Source organism: Microcaecilia unicolor, chromosome 1 (assembly GCF_901765095.1).
Source record: "Microcaecilia unicolor chromosome 1, aMicUni1.1, whole genome shotgun sequence".
In the NCBI taxonomy this organism is placed as follows: domain Eukaryota; kingdom Metazoa; phylum Chordata; class Amphibia; order Gymnophiona; family Siphonopidae; genus Microcaecilia; species Microcaecilia unicolor.
The window spans coordinates 388305787-388318162 of record NC_044031.1 but is presented as its reverse complement, the minus strand read 5'-3'; the positions used below and the strand labels follow the sequence as shown (position 1 = coordinate 388318162).

At 49.4% G+C, this 12376-nt stretch overlaps 1 protein-coding gene across 1 annotated transcript in view; it reads left to right on the top strand.

Annotated features, from left to right (window-relative positions):
• Positions 1–2368: 2368 nt before the first annotated feature.
• Positions 2369–12376, top strand: part of FAM227A (family with sequence similarity 227 member A) — a 263367-nt gene continuing 253359 nt past the window's right edge. The window contains exon 1 of the mRNA XM_030210759.1: positions 2369–2469. Within this exon, the coding sequence (XP_030066619.1) occupies positions 2422–2469 (48 nt within the window). The 5' untranslated portion in view covers positions 2369–2421. The remainder of the gene's footprint in view (positions 2470–12376) is intronic.

Here is a 12376-nt window from a genome sequence, read left to right as displayed (position 1 = left end):
AGGGTTAATGGTACATTGACCAGTCCTTTCCCTCTATATAGAGGCACCAGACAGGGGTGTGCATTATCGCCCCTGCTGTTCGCTCTAGTAATGGAACCATTGGCAATCAGGATACGAGCACACCAGGGAATAAGAGGCCTCATAGGAGGGGGTGTTGAAACAAAGATATTACTCTTTGCGGATGACATCCTGCTACTATTGAAGGATCCCCTGACTGCATTCCCAGCCCTGGAGGATGAAATACAGACATATGGAACATTATCAGGCTTCAAGATTAATTTTGAAAAATCTGAGGCGCTTGATATAAATCTACCTAAAACCGCTCTAGATATATTGAGAAAACAATTCCCATATAGATGGGCAACTAAATATGTCAGATATCTGGGGGTCAATGTGCCACGCCAGGTGGAAGAAATATTTGAATATAACTTTCCGGGTAAGGTGCGGGAACTCTTCCGGGAACTAGAACGATGGGAGGGACTGACAATATCTTGGGTGGGTAGAATCAACGCAATAAAGATGATAATACTCCCAAAATTGCTGTACTTGTTCACGGCCCTTCCAATCAAAATACCAGATGCCTTCTTCCGGGGTCTACAGGGCAGAATATTCTCCTTTATCTGGAAAAAAAGACCGCCCCGGGTAAGGCGAGAAATGATGTACCAATTCCGAGAGAGGGGGGGCATGGGAGTCCCATCATTCCAATAGTACTACACTGCAGCCCACTTACGAATCTTAGCAATTTGGTCCCAGAACTCAGGGAAAATCTGGATAGACATAGAACAAAGTTGGCTGGAGCCATACCCACTTAGGGCCATACCATGGTTACCAAAACACACTTTGCGAGGCCTGATTAAGAAAAGTCCCCCTCTTTTACAGGGGCCGTTAAAAATCTGGTATAAGGTCAGAGAACAATTTTTCCCTGAACGAAAATATTTCAAACATACATATCTTAGATACGCCCCCCAGTTTGGCTCAGGAACTTTAAACACTGTGTACAAGGAATGGGAGGAAATGGGATTGTATGCTTTGGGACAAATGTGTGAAGAGGGCGAGATCCATCGTACTCGCAGTTATGTCAGGAACATGGGCTTTCCCCCATACAGGCCTTTCATTACCACCAGGTACAGAACTTTATTAAATGCAAAGCGAGAGAAGAACTTGAGTTGGCCGAGACACAATTAGAAAAAGGAATGACAAGTGGGGGGAACAAGGGAGGTATATCTAGAATATATAAAGCCCTCTTGGCCCGTGAAAACCCAGTAGAACAATATACACAAAAATGGGAGATAGCAATAGGGACTATGTATGATTCAACACAATGGAAAAGGGCGCTTAAATCTCTACTTAGAGTATCAATCTCTAGCGCTATGGTAGAAAATGGGCATAAGATCTTATATGGTTGGTACCACACCCCAAGTCGCTTGGTCAGGATGTTTGGGTCGGGCTCCTCCCAATGCTGGCGGGAATGTGGATGTGAGGGTGATATGTACCATATATGGTGGTCATGTGTACATGCACAGAGATATTGGAAGACAATTGTGGACTATTTAAATTTAGTGACTGCTGCACATTATCAGCTGAAGGCAGAATGTTGCCTACTTCACTTCAAACCACCGGCAATTCCACCACATGTGCATAAGTTTGCCACACAGATGTTCGTGGCAGGTAAATTAGTGCTGGCGGTGTCATGGAAGAAACCTAGCCTGCCTGACATTTTGGTGGTACAGGAAAAGCTGAAATACATACAATTGATGTCTAAGCTCACAGCGATGAACAATGGAAGATTGGCCCAACACCAAAAGATATGGGAATCCTATCTTACCTGGTCGGCAGCATCAGTGAACATACAAGGACAAAGAGACTGCTGATAAGGGAAGCGGGGGGGGGGGGGGGGGGGGGGGGGGGGGGGGGGGGGGGGAGATGGGGATTAGCAAAATGATGTTAATAGCTGAAGAGCAATGGAAATGTAATATTCACTTTGTGACAAGTACCAGTTTAATGTTGATGTTATGAGGTTATGGAAAAACTATAAAAAAAAACTAAAAAAAAAAATTACCATTCAATAGTTTATAGGTCTGGGGGTAAACATTTCTAAGGGAAACTCTTTCCTTTCTGTAGTTCTTATCATGTGTGTCCACATGAACCATTCTTTTGGCAATAAGGAGACCAGCATTTGATTGATTGAATTCTGACAGTTAGAAACCGCCAATCACCCTTGTTTTCTCAGTGTATTTTATCATACATTAAGAAAATGAGGAAGCCAGAGCCATTTAGATAATTAATTCCTTAATCCAAGTATTAGATCCTCAAACCACATCAGTGACCTCACAGGTTTTTTTTTTCATATTTCTCCTTTTAGAAAAGGAAAAGAAGGAAGAAGTGGCAAGGTCTGCACAGAAATATGAAAGCCCTGCGAAAATGCCAGACCTCGAGAAACAGTTATTAACAAAGGATGGCGTAAGGAAGGTAAGTGACTTCTGAGCTGCCTAATGTGAAGGTCTTAGTCATACTTATCCAGCTTCAGTGATCAGTAATCCATATCTGGTTCAGGGCCATTGAGACAGAGCCAGGCCTGGGACAGGGCTGCCACCGCCCCCCCCCCCCCCCCACTTGGGCTGCAGCCGTCCACTGCCTCCCCACTTGGGCCACCACCCCCTTACCCTCCTGTGTCTTCTCACTCTACTGCTTCTGTGTGCTGGGACCCAGGTTATTGCATTAACGCAATTACCTGAGTCCTGACACACAGAAGCAGGAGAGAGATAGACCCTGGCACTGGGCCCCCCACTTGGAGGCTAGGCCAGGGGAATCTTGCCCCCCCCCCAGCCTCAAGGATTAATAGTAATTCTAGCAGACACCTGCAAAACATTAACACTGGACTCAGCAGTCACTTCATCTCCCAACCTGATCTGACCCTTCTATCCTTTCCCCTTCAAGGCACTCTCCCTATCTCCCTTCCCCTTCTAAGGTACGCACTCTTTCTCTTCCTTCCAACCCTTAGCTTTCTCTTTCCCTGTCATACCCATGGCACTCATTCTTTCTCCTCCCCCTCCCCCTTCCTCCCAGGTGTTCTTTCTCTTGTGTATATAATTCTGCGTGTTCCCCCACCTATTCTGACCTTATCCTCCCCCAGACTGCTCTTACACAGTCCAGGAATTAACGGACTCCATAATCAGAAGGACTCGCTGGGATATAAGGAGATAGTTTATTTCAATCTTACCAATAGCAAATCAGGCAGGTCATAGATTTGAACAGCAGTCCACGACACGTCCTATCTCTGTCTGACCTTCTGGAGTCTCTGCTCTCTCTTCTTCTGATCCTAATACCCTTCTGACTCCCATTTTTATACTATTTTCACCCTATTCATTTCAATGGACCCTAGCTTTGTCACCAGGGTTCTTGGACCTTATCAGTTGATCGAAATGACTTCACATACTCTCAGGCTCTAAGTATAAACAAGATATGCTCAGAGCGCATCTTATTAGATGACTTTGCATTTTCCCCAAACTTTCCCTAGCCCCCTCCTTTGGATGTTCTCACCTGGGGTGCAGCTGACCCAGTACTATCTCTACTCAACCATGCAATCTTGCTCATGACAGTCTTGCAGGTGCCAGTCTCAGAGCAAATGCCCCCCTCCCTTGCCAGATCTCAATTACCTCATTTCAGCACTTGCTTACAGTGAAATGTGATCACTGATTCTTACAAGCTAGCTCTCTTTTATATCAGAGATGATTTTTTATTTTAAGAAGCCTAGCTCTTATTATGAGCCATTGGCCTGTAGTTTACTGAGAGCAAGGGCTAGCATAACTCTTCACTTGCTCTCTTTTCTTCCTCCCAAAATTATCTGTCTCCTCCCCACAAAAGCACTCTTTCTCATTCACTCTCCGTGCACTCTCACTGTCTCTCCTTCCCTTTCTGTGAAGAAACAGTGTGTTTTAAGCCTGTAAAACGCATTAGATATTTTCTTGTTTTAATTATGTCCTGAAGTGTATTTCTTCTATTTGGCCAGCAGGTGATGTTTCTTTGCTGTAAAGCTGTTACAGGGAACTGAATGTTCTTTTCCTTTAACACAAGCAGGAAGCCAGCAGCACTATACTTTCAATCTTGTTGGACTGGACTCTGATTAGCCTGGAGTTTGGAGTTTGAAAAATTACCCAGTAGGACTGGCTGTTGCTTCAGTCTTAGCCCAGGAGGAAAGAAAGACAGATCTCTTTGCTGAGGCTCTGCGAACAGTTATATATCCCGACCTTCCCGGGTACTGTTAGACAGTATATAGATGTTTAGTTAGTGTATTTCAGTTACCTGTTGGTTTGATGACTTCACATTTTTTGTTCATTGTTCCAGTGTAACAATAAACCTGTTTAGTTTGTTGACTCTGCTGTCTGGACTGAAAGAATCCTGGTGGTTTGTGTGTTGGGTCTGTGAGTGCTTTCTGGGAACTGTGGGACCACTGGGAGTGTGGCTCCAGTAACCTAGAAATCACTGGGGATAATTTGAGAGTGGGAGACTCACCCAGAGGCGGTTGTGACCCAGTCGGTGGAAGGAGGGTTCTAGTGTAGAGCATGAGCGGCAGGTGCAGGCGGACCTGAGCTGTGCTGGGGATAGACCCTCTAAGTGGCCACGGGGTAACCCCAGGTCGGTGGCTAGACATTTCGTGACACTTTCCCCCCAGGAAGTCTTTCTTCTCTAATATATCTCTCCCTACCCCTCCCCACGCCCCCCTAAGAAAATCTCTTTTCCCCACCCCTTAAGATACTCTCTGTCCTTCCCCCCCCCCCACAGGACCCTTTCTCTCTGTGTCTTCCTTCTATTCCAAAGGTTCTCTGTTTTTCCTCTCCATTTGTGCTGTTCCAAAATTAAAACAGTTTATTGAGCAACTTGTAAAATAATGATCACAAAAAATGCATTCATTTTCTTCTGATGATAGCCTTGAAGTACAGTTATATAAATCCAGGGCCGGTCCAGTCACAAAGTGGACTAGGAATTTGCCTAGGGCAGCACAATTTGAGGGGTGGGGGGACAGCACAGTTGCAGCAATTAACATGCCTGTGGGGTTACCATATGGCTCCAGAAAAAGGAGGACAGATTGAGCCAGCCGGGTTGTACTTCCATTGCTTTGAAAGCAATGGAAGTAAAACCCGTCTTCCTTTTTCTGGAGCCATATGGTAACCCTAGTGTTGAGCATCTGCCCATTCTGTTCCCAAGGTTTTCAGTAGCTTCCCTTCCACTTTCGCAGCAATACCAGCATATAGTGTTTTTCAAAGTATTAGGTCTAAGTACTTAAGCAAAAGTAAAAACAAATATATATTTTAATACTTAAGTAATTGTAAAAAGTATAGCGAAGAACACAAAAAATTTGTGAAAGTAAAAAAGTTATTGCCTAATATATTACTTTTTGAGTATAATGTAAAAGTAGCACTTTGCTATCCCCATATTCATGGGGGCAAAGGGCATTATTGTATATATTTATTGGGAATGTTATTTGAACAGACAGCACTGGTGCTGGGGCTTCCCCACCCCTTCTATAGTTTGCAGTTCCTGTGATTGACACCTTGTGAGCTTTCCCTATTAGCTGTCAGCTCTGAGCTAGTGACTCTCAAGGATAGTCTGGAATCGTGAGCCCTTGGGCCACTGACAAGGAGCGGCAGCGGCAGGAGAATCAACCAAACAAGAGGCAAGGCAGAACACAGACGGACTAGTACAAACAGGACTGGAACTGCAACTGAGGCAGAGCAAGCTGGAACAGGCAGGGCAAGAAACAGTAGAATAATCCAGGAAATCAGCAGGGTCAACAGGCAGGCAGCAACCAGTAGAATAATCCAGGAAACCAGCAGGATCAAAAGGCAGGCAGCAACAGTAGAATAATCCAGGAAACCAGCAGGGTCAAAGGCAGGCAGTAATCAGTAGAATGATCCAGGACCAAACAGAGTCCTAGGCAGGCAGGAATCAAGAGAAAAAAACAGAACCAAACAGAGTCTTAGGCAGGCAGGCAGGAATCAAGAGAATAATCCAGGAAAACAAGCAGGGTCAAGCTGACACAGAATGCTTACAGGGCAGGAACCGCAACAAACCAACAGGGACAAGAACTTCACCGAAAACCTCTGTTGCCAAGGCAAAGTAGAAAGTTTCCAGGTGGTTAATAAAGTCCATCAGCAGCTGAAGCTCAGCTGCAGGAATCTCAAGGCAGCTAAGGGTGAGGCTAGCTGCCAAACTTCAAACCAAGTCTGGAGGGCTAGAATATCTGGACCGGACTGGAATGAAAGTGTGGAATGTGTAGGGAGACAGCAAGACAGTCTATGGCAGCCACCGGTTCTGGCCACCAGTGGGCGAGGTGAGCACAGCCAAGGAAAACAGCATCAATTGTGACAGCTAGGGCCGGCCAGCCTTCTTTCTTTGCCCTACAGACTGGGTATGAGAGGCAAAGTCTGTGCCCTACATGCCATGTGCTAGCAGCTTTTTGAGAGCTGACCTTTCTTAGTTCCACTGTGGTCCATCAAGGTTTTTTTTTTTAACCTTCTCTTTCTCCTCTCTCTCTCCTTTATGATCTTTCCGTAGAGCAAGTTCCTTCCCATGTCTCTTAGAGGCTTCTCCCTTATAGACAGATGATCAAAAGACCCGGTCTGTTCCAAACAGTGAAAATTTCTCATTGTTGCTTTTTATAAGTGTTGATTTTGTACAATGATTTTTTTGAATATATATGCAAAGTCGTTTGTATGTTTATAATGATTTGTCATCAATAAAAAATGTTGAAATGGAAAAATAGCACTGGAACAGCCTGGGGCTTTATTGCAAATTTAAGCACGCAATTCACTCTGACCATAGGGTAAAAATGCGGGAGGATTGTGCCTGAGCATGCGCTCGGGCTCAATCCTCCTGCACTTGTTTGACAAGTCTATGTCCTCCTGCACTTGTTTGACAGGTCTAGGCTGTCAAAAGCCCAGACCTGTCAAACACAGGGGCTGGAAGTCCGTGGGACCACCAGATCCCCAAATACCCCCACCCCGAGTCAAGCGACACGGGGGGCTGGAGGTCCGGCAGACCTCAAGTCCCCCCGACCCCCCCCCCCCCCCCGATCTGTGTCAGGGGGGCGAGGGAATGGAGGTCTGCCGTACCTCCAGCCCCCGTGTTGCTGGGGGTGTCGAGTCGGGGTTCCTGTTCCTGCGGGGGGGGGGGGGGGGGGCATGGGCTGCTGCATTGGGGGAAATGGAGGAGTAGCCTAGTGGTTAGTGCAGTGGACTTTGATCCTGGGGAGCTGAGTTTGATTCCCACTGCAGCTCCTTGTGACTCTGGTCAAGTCACTTAAACCTCCATTGCCCCTGGTACAAAATAAGTACCTGAATATATGTAAACCACTTTGAATGTAGTTGCAAAAACCTCAGAAAGGCGGTATATCAAGTCCCATTTCCCTTTCCCTTCCCTTTCCTTGCTAACGTGCAAATGCATGCTGCACAAGGCTCACCATTCCTCCCCAATGGTCTGTAAACCCTAACACCAGCACCGAGCTGGTGTAGGGTTTGCCGCGGCCAGCAGGCCAATGTTTTGTGCACTGGTTGCTGATCATTGAGGATGAATAGGTTTAGCATGCATTTGCATGCTACTTGCGCAAAGATCCCTGTTTTGCATGCATCGGACCACCCATGGCATCATTGAGCGCACCTTCGGACAACTTAAGAACAGGTTCCGATGTCTGGACCGTTGAGGAGGGGAGCTCCTGTACAACCCCCAAAAGGTGGCAAAGGTATTCCTGGCCTGCTGCATGCTACATAATTTGGCAATGCGCATAGGACAGGCCCTCCCAGAAGAGCCACAGCCACCACAGCAGCAGGCCCCAGATGAACAGGATAGCGAATGATACATACCTGTAGCAGGTGTTCTCCGAGGACAGCAGGCTGATTGTTCTCACGACTGGGTTGACGTCCACGGCAGCCCCCACCAACCGGAAGAAAACTTCGCGGGCGGTCCCGCACGCAGGGCACGCCCACCGCGCATGCGCGGCCGCCTTCCCGCCCGTGCGCGACCGTTCCCGCTCAGTTGAATGACAAGCAAAAACATGAGTAAAACGCAACTCCAAAGGGGAGGAGGGAGGGTAGGTGAGAACAATCAGCCTGCTGTCCTCGGAGAACACCTGCTACAGGTATGTATCATTCGCTTTCTCAGAGGACAAGCAGGCTGCTTGTTTTCACGACTGGGGTATCCCTAGCTCTCAGGCTCACTCAAAACAAGAACCCAGGTCAATTGAACCTCGCAACGGCGAGGATATAACAGAAATTGACCTACGAAGAACAACTAACTGAGAGTGCAGCCTGACCAGAATAAATTCGGGTCCTAGAGGGTGGAGTTGGATTTAAACCCCAAACAGATTCTGCAGCACCGACTGCCCGAACCGACTGTCGCGTCGGGTATCCTGCTGGAGGCAGTAATGTGATGTGAATGTGTGGACAGATGACCACGTCGCAGCCTTGCAAATCTCTTCAATAGTGGCTGACTTCAAGTGAGCCACCGACGCTGCCATGGCTCTGACACTATGAGCCATGACATGACCCTCAAGAGTCAGCCCAGCCTGGGCGTAAGTGAAGGAAATGCAATCTGCTAGCCAATTGGAGATGGTGCATTTCCCGACAGCGACCCCTTTCCTATTGGGGTCAAAAGAAATAAACAATTGGGCGGACTGTCTGTGGGGCTGTGTCCGCTCCAGATAGAAGGCCAATGCTCTCTTGCAGTCCAATGTGTGCAACTGACGTTCAGCAGGGCGGGTATGCGGTCTGGGAAAGAATGTTGGCAAGACAATTGACTGGTTAAGATGGAACTCCGACACCACCTTTGGCAGGAACTTAGGGTGAGTGCGGAGCACTACTCTGTTATGATGAAATTTAGTGTACGGAGCATGAGCTACCAGGGCTTGAAGCTCACCTACCCTACGAGCTGAAGTAACTGCCACCAAAAAAATGACCTTCCAGGTCAATTACTTCAGATGGCAGGAATTCAGTGGCTCAAAAGGAGGTTTCATCAGCTGGGTGAGGACGATGTTGAGATCCCATGACACTGCAGGAGGCTTGATAGGGGGCTTTGACAAAAGCAAGCCTCTCATGAATCGAACGACTAAAGGCTCTCCAGAGACGGCTTTACCCTCCACACGATAATGGTAAGCACTAATCGCACTAAGGTGATTCCTTACGGAGTTGGTCTTGAGGCCAGACTCTGATAAGTGCAGAAGGTATTCAAGCAGGTTCTGTGCAGGGCAAGAACGAGGTTCTAGGGCCTTGCTCTCACACCAAACGACAAACCTCCTCCACTTGAAAAAGTAACTCTTTTTAGTGGAATCCTTCCTAGAGGCAATCAAGACACGGGAGACACCCTCAGACAGACCCAACAAAGCGAAGTCTACGCCCTCAACATCCAGGCCGTGAGAGCCAGAGACTGAAGGTTGGGGTGCAGCAACGCTCCGTCGTTCTGCGAAATGAGAGTCGGAAAACACTCCAATCTCCACGGTTCTTCGAAGGACAACTCCAGAAGAAGAGGGAACCAGATCTGACGGGGCCAAAAAGGCGCGATCAGAATCATGGTGCCGCGGTCTTGCTTGAGCTTCAGTAAGGTCTTCCCCACCAAAGGTATGGGAGGATAAGCATACAGGAGGCCGGTCCCCCGATGAAGGAGAAAGGCATCCGACGCTAGCCTGCCGTGTGCCTGAAGTCTGGAACAGAACAGAGGCAGCTTGTGGTTGGTCCGAGAGGCGAAAAGGTCCACCGAGGGGGTGCCCCACTCTCGGAAGATCTTGCATACCACTTTGGAATGGAGCGACCACTCGTGCGGTTGCATGACTCTGCTCAGTCTGTCGGCCAGACTGTTGTTTACGCCTGCCAGGTATGTGGCTTGGAGGAGCATACCGAACTGGCAAGCCCAACGCCACATCCCTACGGCTTCCTGACACAGGGGGCGAGATCCGGTGCCCCCCTGCTTGTTGATGTAATACATTGCAACCTGATTGTCTGTCTGAATTTGGATAATTTGACAGGACAGCCGATCTCTGAAAGCCTTCAGTGCGTTCCAGACCGCTCGGAGCTCCAGGAGGTTGATCTGAAGATCCTTTTCCTGGAGGGACCACAGTCCCCGGGTGTGAAGCCCATCGACATGAGCTCCCCACCCCAGGCGAGATGCATCCGTCGTCAGCACTTTCGTGGGCTGTGGAATTTGAAATGGACGTCCCAGGGTCAAATTGGTCCGAATGGTCCACCAGTGCAGTGAAGTGCGGCAACTGGTGGAGAGGCGAATGACATCTTCTAGATTCCCGGTGGCTTGAAACCACTGGGAAGCTAGGGTCCATTGAGCAGATCTCATGTGAAGACGAGCCATGAGAGTCACATGAACTGTGGAGGCCATATGACCCAGAAGTCTCAACATCTGCCGAGCTGTGATCTGCTGAGACGCTCTGGTCCGGGAAGCCAGGGACAGGAGGTTGTTGGCCCTCGCTTCGGGAAGGAAGGCCTGAGCCGTCTGAGTATTCAGCAGAGCTCCTATGAATTCTAGAGACTGGGCTGGCTGGAGATGGGACTTTGGGTAATTTATCACAAACCCCAGCAGCTCCAGGAGGTGAATAGTGCACTGCATGGACCAGAGAGCTCCTGCCTCCGAGGTGTTCTTGACCAGCCAATCGTCGAGATATGGGAACACGTGCACTCCCAGCTTGCGTAGATACGCCGCAACCACCACAAGGCACTTGGTGAACACCCGTGGGGCAGAGGCGAGCCCAAAGGGCAGCACACAATACTGAAAATGCCGTGTGCCCAGACGGAATCTGAGATACTGTCTGTGAGCTGGCAGTATCGGGATGTGAGTGTATGCATCCTTTAAATCCAGGGAACATAGCCAATCGTTTTTCTGAATCATTGGCAGAAGGGTGCCCAAGGAAAGCATCCTGAACTTTTCTTTGACCAGGAATTTGTTCAGGCCTCTCAGGTCTAGGATGGGGCGCATCCCCCCTGTTTTCTTTTCCACAAGGAAGTACCTGGAATAGAATCCCTGCCCTTCCTGCCCGGGTGGCACAGGCTGAACCGCATTGGCGCTGAGAAGGGCGGAGAGTTCCTCTGCAAGTACTCGCTTGTGCTGGGAGCTGAAGGACTGAGCTCCCGGAGGACAATTTGGTGGAGGGGAGACCAAATTCAGGGCATATCCGCACCACACTATTTGGAGAACCCACTGGTCGGAGGTTATAAGAGGCCACCTTTGGTGAAAAAGTTTTAACCTCCCTCCGACTGGCAGATCGTCCGGTACGGACACTTTGATGGCGGCTATGTTCCCATGGATCCAGTCAAAAGCCCGTCCCCGGCTTTTGCTGTGGAGGCGCAGGGGGCTGCTTAGGCGCACGCTGTTGACGGGAACGAGCGCGCTGGGACTGTCCCTGTGCCTGATGAGGCCTTCGGGCCGGCTGGGTGTACCTATGCTTGTTATAGGCGTAGGGCGCAGCCTGCCTGGCCTGGGAAAAACGTCCACCTGCTGAGGTGGATGCTGAAGGCGCCCGGTGGGAGAGCTTGTCGAGGGCGGTTTCCCGCTGATGTAGTTGGTCCACCAACTGCTCGACCTTCTCACCAAAAATATTATCCCCCCGGCAAGGGACGTCGGCCAGTCTCTGCTGGGTGCGGTTGTCCAGGTCAGAGGCACGCAGCCATGAGAACCTGCGCATCACTATACCTTGGGCCGCAGCACGAGATGCCACGTCACAGGTGTCATATATACCCCTGGACAGGAACTTTCTGCACGCCTTCAGCTGCCTGACTACCTCCTGCAAGGGCCTGGACTGCTCCGGGGGGAGCTTGTCGACCAGGTCCGCCAGTTGCTTCACATTATTCCGCATGGGGATGCTCGTGTAGAGCTGGTAAGACTGGATGCGGGTCACGAGCATGGAAGATTGGTAGACCTTCCTCCCAAACGAGTCCAGAGTGCGAGACTCTCGCCCCGGGGGCGCCGAGGCGGTATCCCTCGAACTCCGTGCCCTCTTGAGAGCAGAGTCCACGACCGCCGAGTCATGAGGCAATTGGGGCCGCATTAACTCTGGGTCCGAGTGGATCCTGTATTGGGACTCCGCTTTCTTGGGGATGGTGGGGTTAGATAACGGTCTCAACCAGTTCCGAAGCAGTGTCTCCTTGAGGACATTGTGCAACGGTATCGTGGAGGACTCTCTAGGTGGTGATGGATAGTCGAGGACCTCGAGCATCTCAGCCCTCGGCTCATCCACAGAGACCACGGGGAAGGGAATGCAAATAGACATATCCCTAACGAAGGAGGCAAAGGAGAGGCTCTCAGGTGGCGAGAGCTTCCTCTCAGGTGAAGGAGTGGGGTCGGAGGGAAGGCCCACAGACTCCTCTGAGGAGAAATATGTGGG